At 42.8% G+C, this 26,069-nt stretch overlaps 1 protein-coding gene across 1 annotated transcript in view; it reads right to left on the bottom strand.

Moving 5' to 3' along the window:
• LOC134880600 (synaptic vesicle glycoprotein 2B-like) overlaps positions 1-26,069 on the bottom strand; it is a 56,929-nt gene that overhangs the window by 12,066 nt on the left and 18,794 nt on the right. The window contains exons 4-11 of the mRNA XM_063907594.1: positions 23,753-23,933; positions 21,858-22,009; positions 20,480-20,613; positions 5,460-5,549; positions 2,890-3,003; positions 1,359-1,447; positions 1,086-1,161; positions 853-941 (exon numbers count right to left, since the gene is read on the bottom strand). Coding sequence (XP_063763664.1) covers positions 853-941; positions 1,086-1,161; positions 1,359-1,447; positions 2,890-3,003; positions 5,460-5,549; positions 20,480-20,613; positions 21,858-22,009; positions 23,753-23,933 — 925 coding nt within the window. The remainder of the gene's footprint in view (positions 1-852; positions 942-1,085; positions 1,162-1,358; positions 1,448-2,889; positions 3,004-5,459; positions 5,550-20,479; positions 20,614-21,857; positions 22,010-23,752; positions 23,934-26,069) is intronic.

Raw genomic sequence — 26,069 nt, 5'->3', positions numbered from 1 at the left:
GCACTGAAAATGTCCTCCTGCAGAGGTGAAGTGAACCCTATCCCTTGAGGTTCACTTGCTCATTTTGATATAAAACCACACAGCAACCCCAGGTCCAGCTCACTGTTTTAAAACTAAACTTTAGAGAACCCAATAAAAAAATTGGGTTCAATAAATTACTTCCGTCTATCTTCTGTCCTGCATTGCTGCACACACCCTTTAGCTAGAGGGAACCCAGAGGACTCGAGGTGTCTGTAACAGAATCAGGGGCTATATATCTACTGACTTGATAGTATACCTGGCATATGCATGTATACACAGTGTATACCTTTTATAAACAGGGTTTTTACAGTGCACTTCCATCCTTTCTGTTCTGAACATTAGCATACAGTTAAAGATTATCTGTGGTCATATTGCCAATGTTCTATGAGTTCCAGGGCATCACAAACATCAACACGTACATCAAAACACAGCATGCTAAACCTCCTGCTTACAACATAACTGAGAATGAAATGATTGAAACTGTAGACCTCGTCATAATCTCATTATGTTCACTGGGATGAAGTGTTGATGAACCTTTTCTGGACTGTAAATTTAAAGTAGCTGTCTTTGGATGATGTTATCATGGCCTATACTGAGGGTGATCTGATCCATCAGCCACCAACACACACACACACACACACACACACACACACACACACACACACACACACACACACACACACACACACACACACACACACACACACACACACACACACACACACACACACACACACACACACTCCAACCCAACCTAGAGACTCTAGCTGCTGTCTGCTGGTTATATTTCTGCATAGCTTTGTGTTATGGAGATGATGCAGCGGTACATACGAGTCATTGATGTATTCCCCTTCTCTATGGATCTGGTTTTCTAAAGAAAAGTTGAAATGGAAGTTCTCCACTCGTTCTCTATGGAACACCTAAAGAAGGACAAACAACATGAATACATTTAAAACCCCAATCAATGACATATCAAACCATGAATGTTTTAGTGCAGATTCAAATCTTGCGGCCGCAAAAGCACGACAAAATGATCATGAGTCATGAGCTGTGGTTCACCTTACCTTGACCTTGGACTCATACTCCTCATGCTGAAGGTGTTTGATCATGTCAGGGAACCACACAGACAGGCCATAGTAACTGTGACAGGATGCAGAATGAAAGAACACTGAATCAATAACAGGAGCACACAACAACCAGAATAACACTTTTAATATAATTTGTCAATGGCCTTGCTCTTTATGTCCTACCTTGTATAAGTGTGACTTGTTTTAAATATGTTAAATCTCTTTCTGATGAGCTGGATGACAATTTAATACATAACATGGTTGACTCACCTGAAAGCCATGCAGAACCAGATGATGGCCATGAAGAGAGTAGCAAACCTCAGTTCTGCAGACAGGAGTGATGCTACGTTCTTCAACACCTGGGACAAATACCCACACAGCAGGGAACAACGCTAGGTCACAGTCAGCACCGACTAAAGGATCATCACAATATCATTCCAGAAAGCGTTTCTGTTTCAGAAAAACCCTTGTGTAATGGTTTCAGGAAAAAACAATGGCCTCAGGCCTTGCTATTTCAAGTTGTGTTGCATTTTTAATAAAAGTTGCAGAGTTCAAGTACTTACAATATCAAATGTAGCTACCAATAGCATTTTAGACACAGGGTTTCAAATACTGTAGCAAATTAGTTATCTTGAATGTAGATGGACAGAATGAAGTCCTTTTGTTTATGTAGGTCAAAGGACAGCTAGTGGGCAAAAGTGGCAGTTAGGCCTACAATGCTTTGAGTTCTATATTGTCCCCTCAGTGTAGTCGCTGAAGTCTCACATGTATTCAGAAACACGTTTCTACTTGTCATTGTGGTCTAAGAAAACATATGCCTGTAAGTATTTTCATGCTCTGTTATTTCAGTGTTGTTCATAAAGAGTTTGCTTTAGGGGTACATTGATAAATAATGGAAATACTGATGTAAATTCATAGTAACATCGATGTATGCTAACCGCTAGCGTATCAATGTAATTTCTAATAGGGGTTAGCATTAAGCTAACTTGTTGTTAGCACACAAGGGAATTGTATGATATGCTGGATGATTTCTATGCATGAAACTAATGCACATCGTCTTGTGTGTTCAGTTTTACAGTGCTTTCTGATTAGAGCTTTAAAAGGAAGTCCTAAAGCAGAGTTTTTCTTGGGAACCTGTTATCTGTCCGGCCAGCAATGGAAGCGGGGGCAGAATAGTCCTAGTCACATTTGTAATGTAAAACAAATAACCTCATTCAAAAGATAATGCAATTTGAATCTGCAAATTCACAGCATTGAACAAAAGCTGAAAATCCAGATACAACTCTTTTTAGGATAAGAGCCCGGAAAGTCTAATATGAAGGAGCCTATCATAGCTTATTTAGTGTGGCCAACACCCTAGAGAGGGAAGTCCCATTAGTGACCATACTAAGCTAGTGTGCTAACAATTCAATTACATCACATGTCCCTTTTTTAGACACTAATATGCAAAGCGACTTACATACAATACATACTGTGGACAATCCCGACAGGAGCAGTTTGGGGTGAAGTGTCTTGCTCAGGGACACAACAACATGCTGACTACAGTGGGGCTCGAATCTGCTCTCCCCTGAGCTGAAAATCAGCGCAAAACCCCACTGTGCCGCATCCTGCCTTTATTGAACACTATGGTGTCCATTTGTGAAAAAAAGTATGGGAGGTGCAAGAGACAACGATCATGGCTACTGTCACAGTTGTCAAGCTATCAGCTAGTGGAGGACTCTGCACATATTAACCTAACGCTGGGCCCACATGTTTTCAGATCTTATCTCTGCTTGTTGACTCTGTGTGTGTAAGACCTTACCAGTTTACAGAGTGTTAGTGAGCGTACAGCCCATCGCTGCAAAGCTGTTCCTGTGGCGCTCTGAATCTCAATAAACTCATCCTCTGCTGTCTTAGGTGCCTTGATGTGAGTCACCTGAAAAGATAAAAAGGAAAGAGAATTGAAAAGAACATAATGGATATGTTATATTTGTTTAAGACGCTTCTCCTAAACATGAGATTTTGTGGATTCACACTTTTAAAATTCAGCCGCCTTCTGTTTCACTCAAATCCCAGTGGACCATTTGAATTGTTTCCTTCCTCATCTCAAGCAAGGAAAAAATACTGTTACTTGTCAGCTATTGTAATATAAAAATAAGCTTATTTTGACTCACAAAAAAGGCATGCACAGTCAGAAATGAGTCACTCCCACTCACATTGACGGTCTTCTGATCCTGTCTGCTCTTGGTCTCTGTGCACATGAATGATCTGCTCAGCTTGTCTAATGTAACATTTTATTTTTCATGTGTGAAGCTCAAGCGTGTCTCAAGTGAGAATATATACATATTAATGCATTAGCTCACTCGATCTGATCACATCTATCTGATGTCTTGTTTGAAGTTCTACTGGAGCGCATGTCAATACAGCCCGGGCAGAAAGCAGGGAGAAGCAAATCTAACCTGACATCTGTCTGTGAACTGTCAGGTACTTTTGAGCTGAATGTTCAGCTAGGTGGATTTACAGATTCTACTTTCTACAGGTAACTATGCTTACTACACAGGGTGATCTTGGCAAACAAACATCAGGTGAATGGCTGATGGTAGAACAACCGTTGGCAGTTTATAAATGAACCTCCTTTCCTCCACCACAGGAATACAAACATCTTGACGATGACTGTCTTTGGGAATGTTCGACTTGTTTCCCCTTCATAAAACTCAACATTCAGCAAGAAACTGTGTAAAAGAATGCTAATATTCTCATATACTCACATAAATGTCAGAACATGTCTCACAATTGTAAAACAAGCAACTTGCCAAGAGCAATCATTAACTTGTATTCAGCGTGAATCCTACTTAATGCCCTATAATGGGTGCATACTATTGGATAGACCAACTATCTCCATTTAAAACTTTGATTTGGATAACGACTGGATATGACCAGATACAGTGTTACACAACACCACTATCTGTACCAGTTTATATCTACAGCTCTGGAAAAAATGAAGAGACCACTCCACATTTTTCTTAAATCTTTATCTCTACATGTATGGCAGCCATTCCAGTGTCTGATGAATTCCAACACAGAGACTTTTTCTCAGAAGTTCATAGAATACAATAAAATACATTTAAAAATCATGTTGCTCAAAGACATACAGTACCTATAAATAGTAAAATAAAAATAATAATGCTGCAGTGGTCTCTTAATTTTTCCCGGAGCTGTGTATTTGAAATTACACAAAAAGCTGGTTTTCCCATGTGTCCCCCGACCTATAAGCTCGAGATGTCTTAACTAAACTTGGCTCTGAAGATAACAGCAATGTCCTGTCTGCATACAGGCATACTTTATGATAATGCTTTGGATGAAAGCAAAATCTAATGCAATGCCAAGGGGTTTGGGAAACAATCCTATCCAATTATAATGTGTGTTATTTTCGCCTAATTTGAAATAGTTCATTTAAATATTACTGCTTCCTAGCGTCCCCTAAACAATATTGGTATTGCATAAATTGGGTTGGACTGGAACGCTAAGACCCTTTAAGAACTATTGAGCCAAATGTATTTAAGTGTCATGATCTCAGTCGCCATGGTAGCGATTTCGTTATACTGAGACTTTTATTTTTAAACATGACCTCACTATATAATGACCTCAACACAATGATATCAACCCAAAACGTTATGTGACATAACTAAGCGAGGAAATGGCAATTGTGTTATTCAAGCATGATGTTCTACTTACTAGTACTAAAGTGCTTTATTAATCAAGTTGATTTATGACTAGATCAAATGGAAACCGAGCTGGGCTGCCTCACTAGTTAATCTGCAGGGTACCAGGTGTGATGGAAACTTCTGGAGCAATAGAGACGACACCCAGAGAGACACGGGAAAGCTGGAACTTTGATGGCAAACACTGAAGGTTTATTCTGAAGATAACGGCCGGAGCATTGACAAGACATTTTCTGCACCCACGAGTTGACACAGCGGTTGCCCGACCAATTCTGAAGATCTCTACTGCAGTCCGAGGTTTTAACCAGTTTAGAGAGTATGACAACATTCCTCATCAGCGAGACTAAACAAATATGGATCCAGATAATAAGGACTGCCCCTCCTTAAGGGAGATTACAGAAACCCCAAGGCTGAAAGAACTATGCCATGGGAACACAAACAGAGGAAGGAGAACATAAAGAACTGTGTCAAAGGTTAACTACCTAAGCCAGGAACATGCTCAACTATAGAGGACATCTGAGGGAATATTTATGACACTTTTTCTTGGCCATTTTTCATATTCTTTAGGAAACCATGCACTAAACCTGGAAAACTGAAGAAAAATCTCTGATGATCATTATCTAGGAGTTAAAAGGAACGCTTGCACATTTCATATTTAATATGTACTCACAGTAAAGACTTTCTCTGGCTGTCCCTTGGCCCTCCAGTTGGTGTCATGGACCTGCTTCAGGATCATCCACGCCTCATCGTGCTTGGCACTCTGCTCAACACACACACACACACACACACACACACACACACACACACACACACACACACACACACACACACACACACACACACACACACACACACACACACACACACACACACACACACACACACACACATGCACACAGCAATAAGAACACACAGCAGTTTGTTTCTTAGCTTTTTCCTCATAGTTGTTTTGCATATTGAACTTGAACTTCACTCTCTAATCCAGGGGTGTCAAACTCAATTTCATCGCGGGCCACATAAGCACTATGGTTGCACTCAAAGGGCCGGCTTTAACTTTAAGACAATATAAATGTATTATATATATAAAATAATTATTGCCTCTGCATTGGATAATTATTGGTTTTGGTAATAACTACATCTGAAAGCTTTAGTCTAAGGCAAATAATCGCAAGGGAAAATATGCAACAATTACAAGAATTGTACAATTTATTTAAAAGATGAGTTTGGTAGCATTAACACAGAGTTGTGCACATATGGTGCACGTAGACACAGAAATATTGTATGTGGGTGCACACTTACATTTCTCTGTCTGTTAAATAAATCCCATGAATTTATGACATTAATTAGACTTATTTTATTATTTTTTAGATCAAGCACTATCTAAGTATTTATGATTTGAATATTTGAATAGTCTGAAAGCCAGGACTTTGAAACCCCCCCTGTTCCAGACCCTGGTGTGTATCACCTGTCATTCATTGTTTTCAGGGATGAGGAGGGGGGGAGGACGAACACAGAGGAGACGGTGATCGCGGGAGCTTTCCTCCTGCCTTCACAAACTTTACACACGTATTTACAAGTATTCATCGTCTGAATATAGAGAAATAAATTCATAAGCTGCAACTCAAGACCTCACATCACAAAAGTGGAAATAACCGTAATGCAAGTTTTTTTTTTATGTGTGTCTCTGAATGAGCCGTAGCGACAGCGGACTGACAGAGCGGCACATTCTGTGTGGAAGCAGGCCCGTTTCTAGGATTTTGGGGGCCCTAGGCAAAGAAGTTGTTGGGGGCCTTTAAAAAAAAAATTTCCGCAATTCTGTGCGTTTTAATCACAAAAGAGGTCAAACATACACTGAAAAGTAGCCTTTATTATTTTTTTTATTTCCTACTGAAACTGCTGCTTGCGGCCCTTGGCCTCAGCAAATGCAGACACAATCCCCTCCAAGTCCAAAGACCTGCGGACGTCACTCTCAATTGACATGAGTGCCAGTCCAGAGAGCCTCTCTTGGCTCATAGTTGACCTCATGTAATTCTTTATGCGCTTCAGAGATGAAAAGCTCCTCTCTCCGGAGGCAACCGAGACAGGAAGGGTCAGAAGTAGGCGCAGTGCAATGCTTAAATTGCTGTACAGGTCCAACAGCTTCTCACTGTATATGTAGTCCAGCATTTTAAATGGGCACCTGGATACTTCATCTGGAAAGGTGTGGACAGCAGAGTTGATCTCCAATGCCAAGTCGTCTGCATCAATATCATGGAGGGTTTGTTCCACTTTCCTGCATCTCTCATGCAATTTCCCAGTCTTGATTGTGGCCCTCATGATATCAATGCTGAACAGGAAGTCGTACAGGGCATACACCCCCTCCAGTCTGGAAAATCTGTCTTTTAGGCTGGTGATGGCAGTGTCAACCAAAGGCAGGAAGAAGTCCCTTCTGAAGGCCTCTTCTGGGGTCGATTGGGTTTCATCTGTACTCTCGTAAAGGAACTGCCTTTTCTTTTTACGTTGCCTTTTCTCAGGCAATTTCCTCTCAATTTCCAGATCTTCTGCAATCTCCATTGCATCCGTTTGGCTTGATGCGAGTCCATTTTCCCTGAAATCTTCTAGGTACTCTGTCACTCCCTCGGTTTCTTTTTTCAGTGTTTGCATTGAAACATCCGGGCTCTGGAGGAGCTTGCTCATATGGTTAACCTGATACAAAACGTTGTACCAGGTTATTGTGCACAGAAGAAAGGACCATGTTTTAAGCTCACCATGTAAGCTTTTTGCTGAGGACATGGTCTCTGAGTCCCCCTTCTCTGTAGCATATGTCTCCAGTGCTGACAGTCCGTCTAGTATTTCAGGTAGATGGTACCGCACTACCTTCACACTGTCAATTCGGGCCTCCCATTGTTGTGAATTTATTTGTTAGGAAGAGAATTTATTTAGAACAGATGATTTAAAAGGAATAGTTAAAAGCAACATTTAATAAGTTAGTCAATTTATAAGTAAGTGTTAAGAATAACAGTTCATGTTTCAGATATGGGATTAGATTAAAAAGGGACTTTAGGTCATTTAAGTTGGGATATACTTAGGAAATGGACTTGAAATGGACTTCATTACCCATGGGACATTGTGCGTGTTACGTCACATACGCAGTGTTGTAGGTCGTACAGCGGCCATTGTTTTATGTTGTTAAGGATGCTGACAATTCAAGCCAACCACTCGCTGTAAATATGTTAAGTTCTTTATTTTAGTAAACATCTGAAATGAACGGACGTCTCCCTTCGTTATTTTAGTAGCCATCAACATTAGTTCAGAACATTTTGGTGCCGAAACCCGGGAATTAGAACGAGATGGCTGACGACCCGGCTGAAGAGAGACCACTTGTAGCGGAGCAAGGAGAAAGGGCGAGAAGGAAACGTCGGACGATTCGTAGCTCCACTACGCGAGTGATCAACCAGATTGATGTTGAACTGCGAAAGGAAGACCAACAGAGGGATCTCAACCGTGTGCGGGAGATGTTAGCTGTATTGTCGACAAAGGAGGACACTTTGCGCGAGCTTGACAACATAGTGGAGGAACACACTTCACTGGAAGATGTGGAGGCGGAGATTGAACTCGCAGAAGATTACAGAGACCGCCTCATTGAGGTAAAGACGCGTGCTCACCGAGTGATCAGCGAGACTGTGAGTAACCCCCCCGCCTACTCGGCAAAGTGATGCTAGTACTGCAAATAGACAGACAGTGAGACTGCCAAAATTACAAATTGACAAGTTCAACGGAGATGTAAGCTTATGGCAGGAATTTTGGAGCCAGTATGAGACTGCTATTCATAACAACAGTGCACTCTGCAAGAAAGAGAAGTTTACCTACCTGAAAACGTATCTTACTGGAACAGCTGCAAAGTCAGTAGCAGGGCTCACACTGACAGACAGTAATTATGATGCTGCAATCGAATTACTTCAAAAAGATTTGGAAGGAAAGATCTCATTGTAAATGCACATATGTCAAAGCTACTGAATCTCACTCCTGTAAAGAGATCATCTGATGTCACTGCCTTAAGACAGCTGTATGATGAATGTGAAGTTCAAACCAGAAGCCTACAATCATTAGGAGTGGTATCAGACACCTATGGTGGAATGTTATGCCCAATATTGCTCCAGATGATGCCAGATGACATGGCTCTTGAATACAGCCGTCAAAGAGGTGACAATGATGAGTGGAAAGTGGACAATGTGCTTAAATTCCTCCAGACAGAGGTTCAGACCCGAGAGAGAACTGTACAGATGATGAAATCATTTAATCAGAGAGAAAGCCAGTTCACTAATAAATTCAGCAGCAAATCACATTCAGCTAGTGACATGAAAATAAAGAAACCAAATATGACATCTGCAGCTGCGCTACACATTACTGAACAGAAAGTCAACAATTGCTTGTTTTGTGATAGTGCTGAACACAAATCCGAGAAATGTCCAGACCACGATGTGCCAGCACGCAAAGAAAAACTGAAAAGGCTAGGCAGGTGCTTTGTGTGTCTGGGATCCAAACACATTGCTAAGTTTTGCAAGACGAAGGGTGTGTCATGTGCCACATGTGGTGGCAGGCATCATGCAGCCGTGTGTGAGAAAAATCTGGCACCCCCACCTGATGTGTCAACCAACACAGACACACTTGTAAGCTCAGTAATTCCTAAAGCAGAGAACACAGTGCTGTTACAGACCACCAAGGCATGGGCCGTAGGGCCCACAAGCAGGAAGATGGTCCGCTGCCTGCTAGATGGAGGCAGTCAGGGGAGTTTTGTGCATGAGAATGTAGTGAAGGAGCTACAGCTACCTGTTACCAGACAAGGAACGCTTACTCTTCACACATTTGGCTCCTCTGCTCCAACAACGGTGAGTCGCAACATAGTGAAGCTCAGCTTGGAGAATGTGTGGGATAAGCAGCAGAGAATTGAAATAGAAGCTGTTGTGACCCCACAAGTGTGCACAGCACTGATGAGGGTTCCAGGTGAACACATACAGAAAGAGATGAAAAGAAGAGGTCTCCAATTAGCTGACTGTGATGGAGATTACAAACCAGAACTTTCTGTGCTAATTGGCTCTGATTATTACTGGCAGATAGTGTCTGGCCGAGTGGAAAGACTGACCAAGAGCCTAGTGGCACTAGAGAGCACATTTGGATGGGCAGTGCAAGGCCCAATGGCAGTGTCCAGCATGACGGAGTCAACATGCATGAACATACTGCTCAGCAACGATGCACAGATGGACAAACAACTGCATGCGTTCTGGGAGCTCGAGTCCCTGGGCATCACAAGTGAGAAGCCTGAGAGCCCAGAGGATGCGGAAGCATTGCAGCGGTTTGAAGAAACCTCCATTCTCAAGGACGGGCGTTACCAAGTGGAGTTGCCATGGCGACAAGATCATCCACCACTTAAAGACAACTACCGCATAGCCAAAAAGAGACTGGAGAGTTTGAAAAGGAAACTGAGCAAAGATGTCACTCTGTACAGCAGATACAACGAAGTCGTGGAAGACTACCTAAAGCAAGGAATGGCTGAGGATGTGCCAAAGGAGCGTGCATCACCGCAAGACACTCAGACATACTACTTACCCCATCATGCTGTACTGAGGGAAGACAAGGCGACAACAAAACTGCGAGTCGTATTCGATGCTTCATCTCACGAAGATGGAAGTCCCTCACTGAACGACTGTCTCTTAACCGGCCCCAATCTGAATCCAGATCTGATGAGTGTTTTGATCAAGTTTAGACTGCATGAAGTTGCTTATATGGCAGACATCAAGAAAGCATTTCTGCAGATTTCACTCACAGAAAGAGATCGGGACGCCGTGAGATTCCTGTGGTTCACAGGTCCACCAACACTGGACAAGGACATGAAGCTGCGCATGCTCAGAATGACGAGGGTGGTGTTTGGAGCTTCGTCAAGCCCATTCCTACTCGCAGCCACCATTAGGAAGCATCTAAGACAGTACGAATCAGAACACCCAAAGGTGGTAGGAATCATCAGCTCCTCACTGTATGTCGATGACTTTATTTCAAGTTCAAGTGAGGTGACAGAGGCCTATACAGTGACAAAAACGGCCAAGAACATAATGTCTGAAGCAGGCATGGAGCTATGCAAATGGATGACGAGCTCTGCTGAGCTCAAAGAGAAATGGCAGGAGAGCTCGATGGATTGCGTTGCTCAGCCAGAACCACACGGGTCCATTCTCAAGGTGCTGGGCTTGGTGTGGAGACCGGCCACTGATGACTTTGTGTTCGACCTCAGAGGGCTGCTGGATATCCTGAAGGATAGAGAAAACACAAAACGAAGTGTTCTGCAGTCTTCTGCTCGAATCTTTGACCCATTGGGATTCTTGACACCCTTCACGATTAGGATCAAGATCATGTTCCAAGAGATGTGGGAGAGAGGGCTCCAGTGGGACGAGGAGCTGCCACCTGACATGACAAAGAAGTGGCAACAGTGGTGTTCAGAGCTCCCTCAACTGCATGAGGTGTCAATCCCACGATGGTACAAAACGCATATGCCACAGCAGAACAACCAAGAGCTAAAGCTGCATGTATTCTGTGATTCGAGCGAAAGAGCTTACAGTGCAGTCGCTTACATCGAAGGAAAAACAAGGGAAGGAGAAGTGACCATAAGCCTGGTTGCATCCAAGTCAAGAGTGGCCCCGCTTAAAAGAATGACTCTGCCACGCCTGGAGCTGATGGGTGCCGTGATAGCAGCCAGGTTGGGGGACACACTCATGAAAGCGCTGCAGCTAGACAAGACACAACTCAGACTGTGGACAGATTCAATGATAGTTCTGCACTGGATCTGCGGCTCTGCTCATAGGTGGAAACAGTTCGTAGCGAATAGAGTCACAGAAATCCAGACCCTAACCGACCCACAGTCCTGGTCTCACTGCAAGGGGAAACTTAACCCAGCCGACCTTCCCACCAGAGGCCTAACTGTACAGGACCTGAAGCAGAGCACATTGTGGTGGAAAGGACCTTATGTTCTAATGACAGCTGATCACTCACAGAGTACTCAGGAAGATGTTCAGGAAGAGGAGGTCGGATCTGAACTCCGATCCAAATACCAGATTACAGTACAGGCTGTTCAGCAAGAGCCAGACTTCCTAAGTCCTGTCTTATGTCTAGAGAAGTACAGCAAACTAAAAAGAGTGTTCCGAGTGACAGCCTGGATCAAGAGATTCATCACCAACGCACGCTCAAGATCTAAGGTGAGCGGTGAACTGACAGCGGAAGAGCTGAATGAAGCAGAAAAATATTGGACGAAGGTGACTCAAAGAGAAAGTTTCTGCTCCGAAATGGATCTGCTGATAGCAGGGAAATGCCCCAACACTGACTCCAGGATACGGGAGCTCAAACCATTTCTGGATGAAGACGCATTGCTTAGTGTTGGAGGACGGCTACAGCATTCAGATCTCTCTTACAGAGAAAAACACCCCTGGATTTTGCCCAGCAAACACAAATACACAGAGATGGTGGTGCAGAATCAACATGAGCAAATATGCCATGCAGGTGTACAAGACACTTTAGTGCAGACAAGAGAGAAATATTGGATTCTTAAGGCAAGGCAGATAGTGAGGAAGGTGGTGTCCGGATGTGTACTTTGCAGGAAATTCAAAGCAAGGCCTGGGCAACAGACTACTGCACCGTTGCCAAGGGACAGGATAACAGAATCACCACCATTCGAAGTTACCGGTGTGGACTTTGCCGGGCCACTCTATGTGAAGATACAGAGCTCAATGACAAAGGCGTACATAGCACTTTTCACGTGTGCTGTGACCAGAGCGATCCACTTAGAGTTAGTCTCAGACATGTCCACGGAACACTTCTTACTAGCTCTGAAACGATTCATCTCCAGAAGAGGATTATGCAAGGTGATCTATTCAGATAATGCCAAGACGTTCAAGAGGGCAGATCAAGATCTAAAGGAGCTCTGGCAACGAATTAAAGATCCACAACTACGAGAGTTCTTCTCAGAGAAGGGCATCACCTGGCGGTTCATCGCTGAAAGAGCAGCCTGGTGGGGCGGATTTTGGGAGCGGCTTGTTAGATCAGTCAAAATCATTCTCAGAAAGGTGCTTGGCAAAGCTAAACTCAACTTTGAAGAGATGTGCACCATGCTGACCGAAGCTGAAGCCGTAATAAACTCAAGGCCGCTCACGTATGTGTCCAATGATGTGGATGAGCCAGAACCACTGACCCCTGCCCACTTCTTGGTGGGTCAGAGACTGACTTGCTTGCCTCCTAAGTCATTTCCAGCTGAGATCAACCGTCCAACAGCCAACAAGGAGGAGATGACCAAGAGGTGGCGCTACAGACAACGACTCGTGACCAACTTCTGGAACCGCTGGCAGAAGGAATATCTGTTGGATCTGAAGTCGGCCCGTCGCTGTGACACCCCACAGCCTTCTTCGCTGAAGGTTGGCGATGTTGCGCTCATCGGAGAAGACAACGCCCCAAGGCAGAGCTGGAAGCTGGGGAAGATCGAAGAGCTGTTTCCTGGTCGTGATGGCCTTGTGAGGTCATGTGCAGTTCGCACTAGCACAGGGACTGTTCTGCGGAGGCCCATCCAGCTTCTGTATCCGTTGGAAATAGTATAAACAGTAGTTTATGGGGGGGAGGATGTTGTGAATTTATTTGTTAGGAAGAGAATTTATTTAGAACAGATGATTTAAAAGGAATAGTTAAAAGCAACATTTAATAAGTTAGTCAATTTATAAGTAAGTGTTAAGAATAACAGTTCATGTTTCAGATATGGGATTAGATTAAAAAGGGACTTTAGGTCATTTAAGTTGGGATATACTTAGGAAATGGACTTGAAATGGACTTCATTACCCATGGGACATTGTGCGTGTTACGTCACATACGCAGTGTTGTAGGTCGTACAGCGGCCATTGTTTTATGTTGTTAAGGATGCTGACAATTCAAGCCAACCACTCGCTGTAAATATGTTAAGTTCTTTATTTTAGTAAACATCTGAAATGAACGGACGTCTCCCTTCGTTATTTTAGTAGCCATCAACATTAGTTCAGAACACCCATCTCGTCCCTGAAAGTGGCTTAAGGGTGAGCTGCTTCACATGCTGCTTCAAAATTGCCCAGCGGTGCACAGAGGAACTGAAAAGGTTGTACAGTCGTTGCAGCATACCAAAAAAAGACATGGACAACACTGAAGACTTGGCAGCATCTGACACAACCAGATTTAGTGTGTGACTGCTGCATGGGATGCATAGCGCCTTGTTGTTCAGCTCTAAAATTCTTGCCTGCACACCCTGTTTGTGGCCCATCATATTGCTGCCATTGTCGTATGACTGCCCACGGCAATCTGAAATGCTGAGGTTGTGCTTCTCCAACTGGTCAAGCAGGATTTCACTGAGCCCTTTACCAGTTGTGTCTTCAACATGTACAAATCCCAAAAAATGCTCAGCAATAGAAACAGGTGTTTCACAGTTGACAATCCTGAGAACAACAGAAAGTTGTTCCTTGTGGCTGATGTCAGGAGTGCAATCCATGATCACGGAGAAGTATTTTGCTTTGTGCACTCTTCTTGCAATCTCCTGTAGGATTTTGTCTCCGACCAGCTGAATGATTTCGTTCTGAATGACTCCACTCAGGTAATGCACCTTTGTCTCTTTGCATTGTATTCGTCTGATGTGTTCATTCATTACCGGATCAAACTGTGCTAGGAGTTCCACTTGAGCCAGAAAATTCCCATTGTGGCGATCATACACGGTACTGGTAGTTCCTCTCAAAGCCTGGTTGCGTTCTGCCAGATGGGAAACTATGGCAATCACTCTCCGAATCACGCCTTTCCAGTGTTCAACTTCAAGTTGCATCAACTCCATCTGTCTTTGATCAATCAGTGTACTGGTTTGCAGTCTCCTCTGAAGGTCGTGCCACTTTTTCACATTGTCACAGTGCACCTTTGTGCACTCGTGTTTTTTTAGGCGATAGGAAAGGTTCTTCCATCCACCGTAGCCACAGGTCGTTAAGGCATTGTCACGCTCACGCTTCCCGAAAACAGTACAAGGGAAACAGAACACTCCATCTGTGTGGATGGAATACACCAGCCACGATCGATGTATATTCTCACCATTTTTCATGGTTCTTTTGTAACTGTCCTTGGTGAATCTTCGAGGAGGATTGTCTAAGTTTTGCGGGAATTCAATGTCCATGATTTGCACAGGTCCTTTTTTGACTATTTCACAGCGCATACTGCTTGTTAGGACACTGGGCCAACATCCTGGGTCATCACTTAATGTGGTGCTTGCAATACCTACAGGTACCCCAGTTCTGGATGGTGGGGTGGTCTCTGCCATGTCAATGTCATCTTCCTCTTTGTCCTCCTCATGAAGTGGAGATGGAGTTGATGGCACTGTTGAAAACATATAGTTGCAAATTAATTTATAGCACAATTGCCATGTGGTAAGTACAGCAACTAGGGAATGGTGATCTACTTGTATAATGCTTTAAAAAGAAAGGGTCATTTTAATACACTTTCATAGCACATGGGTGTTAGGTGATAAGTTGAAATTGTGCGGCTTAATGCACCTTCTGTTGAACCACTGCTGGGAAGTGGTGTGGATGCTTCCACTTGCTCCTCCTCAAGTCGTGATGGAGTTGATGGCACTGCTGAAAAATATGTAATTACAAATTAATTCATGGCACAGTTTCATGTGTGAAGTACGACAACTAAATGCTTAAGGTATGGTGATCTACTTGTGTAACGCTTTATAGCAAATGGTCATTTTAATACACTTTCACAGCACATGCTGCTATAACTTTGGGTCACTATGATAGGTGATAAGTTGAAATTGTGCGGCTTAATGCACCTTCTGTTGAACCACTGCTGGGAAGTGGTGTGGACGCCGCAATGTTGTCTTCCACTTGCTCCTCCTCATAAACATGTGACGAAGACGATGTTGATGGCCCTGGTGCAAAAATAAATAAATACATAAATAATATTCTTTTTATTTATATTGCACATTTTGCATGCATTGATCTCAACAACTCAGTTATTCATTAACATTAGTGAATGTCCCACATATTTGAAATGTCCAGAAGACTCTGTGGGCAAGTGGAATGAATACACACAACTATGACTTGAATTAGAAAAATGTAAAGTCATTTTGATAACATCAAGTGTGTTGATAGAAGGCACTAATAATAGGTAGAAAAGAACGTTACCTTCAGTAGCACCAGAGACAACACTTGGTAGAGCGGGATGAAGAAATTTCAGCAATGCCCCTTGGAGAAAGAATAAGTACTGTATGAGCTTGGTTATTTTTCAAATGCTTTTGAAATCCTATCATTTTACAGTCTGATAATTGTGGTGAAATAGATATTAAAAGCATTACACACAGTTCCTACTAGGCGGTTTAGTGGCGGTTTCTATACGACTACAGGTGAAGCACTGCTTCACCAAAAAAAAGTAAAAAAAAAAATAATAATAATAAAATCTTACAATAATCCCGTTTTCACTGGTTTGAAAACAGAAATACAGTCACTAAGACGAGCTGTTTTCCTGAAATCAATTCTGTGAGTGGCAACAGCGCCATCCCCGCACCCGTGGTGTGTCTGTGTGTGTCTGTGTACTGTCTGTGTCCCATAGAAAAAGCTCAAAGCTATCGGTACAGTTTTTAACGGTGGTCCAGTGGTATTTACAGCTATCATGGAGACCAACAACAACAAACAGCAGAATAGGTTTAGAAAAGGATTAATTGACACTAAAGTGGCTGTTTTCTTCATGTGGCTGATCTGCGCCGGGATGTTAACCGTTAAAATGTAAATAAAGTAAGTAAATCAACCCAATGGTATTCTAGCAAAATTATTGTAAACTCCCATGTTAATCTCCTATTAAATAGCTAGCTACTACAGGAATAACTATTTCACTGGTTGTCTCAAGGCTCTAACGACTGAAAACATATGTGAAGTTTATTTAGGATATTAAGAGGAATTAATCGTTGATCAATTTGGCCAGCTGATAACGTTATGAACTTATAGTGAAGTCAAAGGTAGCAGTTTAAGTTTGGTTAGCATGCTAGCATGCCAAACCACTGGTTCCTAGCTAGTCGTCGTTACAACCTCGCTACTCTAGCAAAATATGGTATACCCTGCCTGGCACAATTTTCATGTTGATTGTGTATATTCTACTTACCGGTGTCTTGTTTTCTTTTCTGCTCCTCTTCCCTTTTCTTCTTCTTTTTTTGATTGCCGGAGAGATAATTTCGCTTCATTTTAATTTTTCACTTTTCACTTGCACTTGACGCTGTCGCGCTAATGCATGGGAAAGGGGGGCCCCCTCGAGCTGGGGTATTTCGACTACAATGTGTCGTTGCGCTTTTCGGACATCGCATGCTCTAGGGAGGCGCTGTTGCTGCCCTCGCAGTCGCAGCAGAGCCCTTCATATACAGATGACTGCTTATTATTATGAAGCTATTTAAAATCGTCATTGCTGTTGAATACATGACCTGTCTTATTGGTATGCATGTTGTTTGATTCATGTTGCATTTGTATCAGACTTTTCTTTGAATTTTGAAAAAAAAAAAAAAAAAAAAAAAAAAAAATCTTAACCTGTCGTCTTTGGGGGGCCTCCTCCTACTCGGGGGCCCTAGGCAATTGCCTACCATGCCTACCTGAACGCGACGGGCCTGTGTGGAAGCAACCGACTGTCGGTTCTGGTTCCGGTGTTTCTTGTCTCGGTTGCTGAAGCAGACTTTGCTCCGTGTTTGGTGTCGCTGTGCCGCTGTAACTATGCTCTGTCACTCACTGCCTCACTCGAAAGTGACTGAAGTCTCTTCAGTGCACATGTCACAAAACGAGATGAACTGTGGGACATGTAGTTTATGGGCAACGAGCTGCTGTAAAGCGGCGTGTAGCCGTAAAATAAACGTATTATATTCTTTGAAAACTCTCACGGGCCACATAAAATGATTTTGCAGGCCGGATATGGCCCGCGGGCCATCGGTTTCACACCTATGCTCTAATAATGCCATAGGATGGCGCTGTTGAGCTCCAGTCAGCTCCTAGCTATCCGATAACGCCCAAGACCAGTGAGTGAGAGGATTCAAGGATAGAGCGTAGTAGGCTGTGGCACACGGACAAACGAACATTTTAAAAAACTTGGGAACAGGACTATTTTTTTTACCGAGGTAGATTCCAATGCAGTGTATGTAAGCAGAGGGTCGCTGTTTCAAAGGAATACAACATTCGCCGTCACTATCTAACTAAGCATGCGGCTGAGTTCGCAAAGTACACTGGAGAACATCGCAAGGTCAAGTTAGCAGGCTTGCTAACAAAGCTAACCACCCAGCAGCGAACTCTACTTCAGCCATCGACTGCACAAGAAAATGCCACTCGGGCTAGTTATCGCATTAGCAATGCAATCGTGAGAAGTGGGAGAGCTTTTGCAGCGGGTGATTTCGTCAAGGAGTGTTTGACAATTGCTGCCCAAGATGTGTGTCCAAATCAGATGCGTGTATTTTCTCAAATTAGCCTGTCACGGAACACTGTCACCCGCCGCGTTGAGGACATGGCCGAAGACGTTCGAGGTCAGATAGCCCAAAGAGCAAGTCACTTTTCTGCCTTCTCCATTGCGTGCGATGAAAGCACCGACGTGTCCGACTCAGCACAGTTGCTGGTGTTTTTGCGAGGCGTCAATGAGGACTTTGAAGTGTGTCAAGAACTAGCGGGCCTTGAAACATTGAAAGGGACAACAAAAGGTGTGGATATTTTTATGGCAGTGGAGCGAGTTCTGGACAAGAACGGTTTGAAGTGGGAAACCCTATCTGGCATCACGACTGATGGAGCCCCCGCCATGGTCGGTAAGCGAGCAGGGCTAACTGCACTTGTGTCGGACAAGGTCTCCGAGTTTGGTGGCTCGATTTTAAAGTACCATTGTATTTTGCATCAGGAGTACCTGTGCGCTAAAAACATGGGCTTGAAAAACGTAATGCAGGATGTCGTCGCCACTGTCAACAATATTCGCTCAAAGGCCCTCTCACACCGTCAATTCAAAGCTCTGCTTGATGAGATGGATGCCCAGTATGGTGATGTATTGTACCATCAGGAGGTGCGGTGGTTGAGCCGTGGGAAAGTTTTGCGGCGTTTCTTTGAGCTGCGCAAGGAAATCAGGGTGTTTCAAGCCACGAAGACGAACAACATCCAAGTGCCCACGGACAGTCACTGGCTTGCAGACCTGGCTTTTCTTGTGGACATCACAGAGCTGCTGAATATCCTCAATCTTCAGCTTCAAGGGAGAGACCAGATAATCACTCAGATGTATGACCATGTTAGAGCCTTCAAGCAAAAGCTCCAGTAGCTTAGCAGACATCTTTCAACAGGTGAGATCTAACTTTAATATTTTATTGAACATAAAACAATGTATTACGCTTGTTGTCACAACCATGCTAGATCATGGATAGATATATTGTTTGTGATGCATGTATACTTTGTGTTGGTGGAAAATAGATGTTCTCTTTAAAACCACTAAACCAGGCATTAAATCCAAAACAGTAGTTGTATTGCTTTTCATAGTCTACTGCAGCCATAAACAAAACAAAATATATCCCCTGCCCACCATTTGATTGATGATTGGTATTTCATTTCATTTCATGAACAACCTTGCATCTTACATTGCTGCTTTTGTCTTTGTGTCTGTATTTTCAGGAAATTTGGCACATTTCCCCAGCCTCAGAGAAGTTGGGTTGATGGAGGAAGACACACCAAAATACCTCGACATTCTCAACAATCTTGAGGTGGAGTTCGACCATCGCTTTGAAGATTTTCGTGGAAATACAACAGCATTTGAGCTGTTTGCGCAACGCTTTTCTGTGAATGTGGATGCAGTCAGTGAGGAGCTTCAAATGGAACTTTTGGAACTTCAGTCTGATTCAGACCTCCATAGCAGGTTCAGAGAGCTTTCCTTACAAGATTTTTACAGGTCTATTCCCGCACACAGATATGGCAAGATCCGCAAACATGCCCAGGTTATGTTATCCCTCTTTGGAAGTACTTATTTCTGTGAGCAGGCTTTCAGCCTTATGAATCTTAACAAGTCCAAACTGAGGAATGCTTTATCTGACTCTCACCTACATGACATTCTCACTTTGTCAGCTAGTCAGCTTGAACCTGATATTGAGAGGCTTTTAAAAACCAAGAACAGGCTTCATGTTTCCCACTGATTGGACTACTACAGGCAGAATATGTAGGCCTGCCCTAGGCCCCCATTGTGTCACCTGGGAGTATGGTAGGCCCAAGGACTGGTAATGTTCCACACCTGTCCACAAATATTTCATAGTGCTTCAGTTATTTTTTTAATTTAAAGAAGCCAGATTGATGTTATGAAATGTTATTGACCTAAATGTGAAGCACAATAAACAGTGCAATTCATTTTTCAAAATGACTTTGTGATATAGTGTTTATTTTGCACACGTATGCTTAACTTACACACGTAATGTACTGCACTCATATATTTACTGCACACTTAATGTACTGCAAAATTATCATTTTGGCCCTCGGCCCTCCCCTCACGTTCAATTTTGGCCTTCCATCGGGAAGTATTTGGGCACCCCTGCTCTAACCCATAACAACAATCAATTATACAAGTGTAATACATTCTTGGTTCAACATCACAGCGGTGTGTTCCTGTTCCTGTGTTAGAGTAGTGTGTGTGCAGTCTCACCTCAAGCAGGAAACGGGGGCTCTCAGGCATGAAGGTGAGACCGACCAGAGAGGAGATAGCAGGAAGAGCTGCCACCAGGACAAACACCCTCCAGCTGTGGAACTGGAACTCTGTGCCCATACTGAACCCCCAGCCTTCATTCACATACACACACACACACACACACACACACACACACACACACACACACACACACACACACACACACACACACACACACACACACACACACACTCATTAGATTACCTTATATGTTGAATTTTTTGATTAACCTTTTATCCAAAATGATCTGCATATACTTCGACACTGTAGTTTGGACCTCACCAGTATTAGTTTGATTCTTAATGCTGTGGACAATCACAATAATTAGTAAAGAGTAAAAGAGTAAAAAGAAAACAACAAACAAAATGTCCATTGTTATTCCTAATTAACAAATACAGCATAGAGCTAGGGAGGAAGCAGTGTGAGGTCACTACAATGCACTGATGAATTCTAAAGATGCCAGAAACAAATCGGAATTTAAACTCCCACAAAACAAGATGACCATAACTTAAGCATGTCCATCGACATGTTTCCCTGAGGGACACTTTTCCCAAGATGTCCAAACTGCCAGGTGGTCATGACTGGAGAGCTTTATGTTCAAAGGGAATGCCAATGCCAAGGGCAGGATGTACTGTCATGTGCACCCAGCATGGATGTATAATAAGAACTGGATCCAGCATTGGAGGCGGACCTCCCTATGAGAGCTGCTCATTGGCGCATGAAGACAAAATGGCCTGAGATTCTCGAAAGCAAAATGTCTAAAACATACTGAAAAACATTATCCAGCTATTTACAGACGTCTCTTTCCCAATTTAAGTCAATGGGAAAAAGTATTTCTGTGCCGGGTGACGTCACAGACTGACAGGAAGTTGTAGTACCTTGGTTTGGCCACTATGAATATTTTCCACAGAGTCCGGAGCACTTATTGGGGGCTTGGCGCCCAGTCAGCAGCCATGGCAAAGTTCAAGTATAGCATACAGACACTATGTGTCGTTTGAGATTACAGAAATCATCCATTGTCTGTATTCCTTTTTCTTTCCTCAATTTCTCCTAACTTTACATAGTTAATAACTATACTGTATACCTCAGACACATTGACTAAATGATTTCTCAGCCGTTCTGCATCCTGAGAATGTTCAGGTCAATGCATGTTGCAAGAGATACTGAATGTTGTCCATTTAACATTGAGAAAAAAATCAGTGAACACCTCCTTCTGTAAAAGGTTTAACTCCAGGATTAAGAAGCTGCAATAAGCTGCTTTCCTATCCAGCAGCCATTTAATGCTGCTGGATAGGAAAGTATTGATCTGACTTAACTAAGCTCTTTTAGATCTTACCGTATCTGGGGATGATTCCCCAGGCAGTGAAGGAAGCATAGATGCCACCAATCATCCAGAACATACACAACCAGGACAGATGCTCCCCTCTCTTATCCATCTGGAGGAACTCGGAGAAGTACGAGTACACAATGGGCACTGTGCCACCAATACTGAGAGAACAGAGGAATAATGACAGACAAAGAAAATGAATTACAACTAATGCTTTCAGATGTATTAGCTGACCACTGAGCTATAAACAACATCAACATTTGTATGTAAAGAATGTCCACTTCTTCAAATGTTGCAATGACAGGACAGCTATCCTATTTCAAACATTACAAGAAAAGTCATGTTGTAGCACACAGATTCTCAGAGAGCAAAGTGAAGATTATTTAGTGGTCACATTCTGCCTCTCCTTCCTCTTCAGCCATCCTTTGAAACCTATCATTCCCTAACTGTCCACCAGGCGCTATCAGACTTCTCCACCTGAATTGCCTGAGTGTTGGCGTGCCTTCCGACCTGCCTGTAACCTCATGGATGTATATTAAGTCCTTTCTTCTCCAGGAGGAAATAAGAGATCTCTAGTGTGGAATTTGCTCGAATAACATGCCAGAAACCCTCACTGAAAAGCATTGATGTGATTACATGTAGGGGCAGATGTGTGTAGCAGAGCCGGTTTGCAGGACACATGATATCTACTGATAAGGCGAGCAGTGTTGCTGCAAACTGCGTGCTGTTCTGCATCACATCCTCTGCTGGGCTCAGGATGTGACCTCATTTCTCAGCCTGAGTGTCCCTGTAGACTACAGAGAGTCTGAGTTAGAACACTCTGCTGTGTCACTGCAATAAAAGCCTAACCACACTCTGCATATGCATGGCGTGGAGGTTGATTTTTAAAATATAAACCCTTTGAAAGACAAGTTGAGTAAAAAACAATGTTGCCATAGCAAATGTGACACATCTGGGGCTCTGGTTGAGCAAACAGGACTCAACACCAGGACATCCTTTAAGCTGAATGCGTTCTGCTCACAGTATCTGTGTGAAGGGATAGAAAAAAGAAAGCGTGTCTACATTTAGGACACCCAGGTAATGTACTCAGTGCCTCTTTATGAAAGCTTTGAGTTGACGTCACAAATCATATGCTTTTATGCTGGTTTTCCCATGTCAGGGACTCAAAATATTGAACTTATTTAGGGATAAATTGTTACCCATGCAGAAGTATAGGTTTTGGTTGCTTTGGGGGAAGCTAATACCTTGATGGATTTAAAACCCTGCCCACAGCCCTCTCTTAAGATCTACTCAGTATTTTAAGGGGACAGTGTTTCAACAACAGAGACAGTTGGGTTTAAATATAGTGTCTCTGGATAGATACTATTCTTTCATGATGTCTTTTGAATTAGAATGATTAATTATCTTTATTTTCTAATTAAAACTTCACACAATACAGTGTGGTTGTTAAGATAACAATAAGCATACACTTCTAAACACTTTACATATTAAGTATGTATTGTAAAGATATACAAAGAGCTCTTTCTTAGACACCTGATTGATTTCATAATGGAGTACATCGATTGCAAACTCCATCCACTTATGAATTTAAACATGGTTAAAAACTCTGGGAATACCTGAAGTAGACATTTTTCTTCCTCTAATATCTTTCTGTTAAGACTGATCACTAAAACCAAGTCAACCTTTTTGTTAAATGGCAAATATACCAGTAGAATGTTGTTGCTCCTTTTTATGAGCAACATCCAAAGGGGGAACGCCAACACTGTATCGGCCAGTGATGTAACATCACCACTCAGTATTTCAGGGACAGACTTTACTGCAGTGCATTCAAACCTGTTGGAAGTGGAAATGTAAAACGTTCACCTCAAAAAGAGAAAGAGTGAGTGTGTGTTTGTGAGTATTACCCAACGCCCGACAGCACCCTGAAGAAGAGGAAGAAGCCGTATCCCTGGGCGAACGAAGACAGGAAGGCAAAGACACAGTTTATAGCTAACGCCACGATTAGACAGCGCCGCCGGCCCACTTTGTCTGCCAGGCCCCCCCACAGGAACGCTCCCACCATCATGCTCAGGAAGACGGTCAGACCTGCACAGAGAACAAGAAAAGTACAATTGTATGAACATATAACAAATATCAGAAAACAGGTTTTTGTCGTAGCGTCAGCTGCATGCTAACTTCTGCTGGTTAGACGGTAATTAGCTTAGCTAGCTTCTGTTGCACCTTTAATCAAGACTCTGGCTCCAGTTTGGAAACTTTATTCTTCCATAAGGAACATTACATCTACAACTAAGTAGATTTACTCAAGTACTGTACTTAAGTACAGTTTTGAGGTACTTACTTCTACTTTTACTCAAGTACAAGATCTGAGTACTTCTACTTTACTCAAGTACCAGATCTGATTACTTCTACTTTTACTCAAGTACAAGATCTGAGTACTTCTACTTTTACTCAAGTACAAGATCTGAGTACTTCTACTTTTACTCAAGTACAAGATCTGAGTACTTCTCCACCTCTGTGGTGAAATTGTCCATGTTGGTCAGGAAGGTTCCTAACAGGGAGGTTGTTTAGTTTCAGCGTGTTATGAATTGTTAGGATTCTCTGATGGAAAGGAGCTTCAATGCTTCCTTTATAATCTGCTTTAGCTGAGGAAACACTGGACCATCCTTTACAAAGGAAAGGAGAAAATGCTGTCCCAGAATACGTTGCGGCCGCAACATTTACCGTGACACAACATTAACTAAAAACAACCGACTTGACCGAGAAATGCGGATCATGTGTGTAACTGTGCTTACTGAACATTTTCCCACTCATTCCCTAACTTGCCAAAGTGTTTATGTTTGAACGTTTAACAAGATGTTAAAGATAAAGGCAAACTATCAATATTATGAAAATGTAAAATTATCAAAAGTCAATATTTCATGTTTACTGAGTTTTGTGGGGTTTCTTAAACTTTTTTCAACATGTTTCTGAACTGTGAGGCACAGTGATCGATGTGTACACCTAGCAAGTGATGCATATATTGCATAGAGTTTTATTTAATTGAAATAACTAGATAAAACAGAAGGGTGATTGTGAGTGTGAGCACCCATTTGGCTTCATTGTTTACTTCAATATATTTTTCAATTGTGTTAAAGTTCATACAGCCCTTATCAACAAAGAGACCAGGGCAAACATATCTGGATGCCCTTTTTGTAGTCCATTGTATGGGAAATTGTAGTTTCCCCACAGCAGATGCACATCAATAAGATCCACTGACGCATCATGATTATATCGGATAGTGTAAGTGCAGTTGGATTCTCAAAGCACTGCAGTTGTCTCATCCCAAGTCCTCATAAATTATCCTTCACATCTTTCCCTCAAATAATGTCTTTTCTCAGAGAGGTTAAGTGATAGTGGTGAGGAAAGACGATAAAACCGGATTTTTTGTTTACTCAATCGCAATCCTGTACTCGCCTTTTTTTATCCTCATTTTGTTTCCAAATGTCAGGTTAACTAACATTCACAGAGGTCTTGCGGTAGAACATATCACCTGTGTGATGTCAGCACACTTTCTGCCTTAACATTCCCAGACCTTGAGGAACAGCTTGCTTCTGCTCCAGCCAAGAATATCCCCCTCCCTGCTGCCAGAGACCAGCATGCATGTAACATTACACCTCAGTGTGCAGATGGCTGTGCAACAGGGAACAGCTGACTGTGTGACTCATCATATTGGGTCTTAAAGGTCCCCTATTATGCAAAAGGCACTTTTTAATGTCTTTTAAATATGTGTCCCCGTTGTGTAGGGAGACTCGCAAAGTGTCAGAAAATACAACCCTCTCTCTTTTCCTCCTGACCCACATCTCTAAAAACGGGGGTACAAACAAGCTGATCCAGATTTGCTGTCCTTGTGATGTCATAATGAAAATATCGGCTGGCTTTACATTGAACTCCAGGCAACGTCCCACCCACGTGACACGTCCCAACCTATCGTCCCCAATATACGGTCGGCGAGCTGAAACCACTCTGTTTTGTAAGTATTATGGTCTGTGTTTACATTAGCAAGCAGCGCTAACACTCAGAGCTAACGCTGTACTGGAGAGACTATATGTAATATAAAGGTCCTGTCCTTGTGGTAAACCGAGAGAGAAACGTTTGAGCTCCAGACTGTTTCAGAAATAATGCTGGATGTGGTTTGGAACATAATATGGCGTTTAATCACGGCAGCGTTTAGCTGAGTTTCTC

The sequence above is a fragment of the Eleginops maclovinus genome, chromosome 2 (genome assembly GCF_036324505.1).
Source record: "Eleginops maclovinus isolate JMC-PN-2008 ecotype Puerto Natales chromosome 2, JC_Emac_rtc_rv5, whole genome shotgun sequence".
Taxonomy (NCBI): Eukaryota; Metazoa; Chordata; class Actinopteri; order Perciformes; family Eleginopidae; genus Eleginops; species Eleginops maclovinus.
This window is presented reverse-complemented; position numbering and strand designations above follow the sequence as displayed.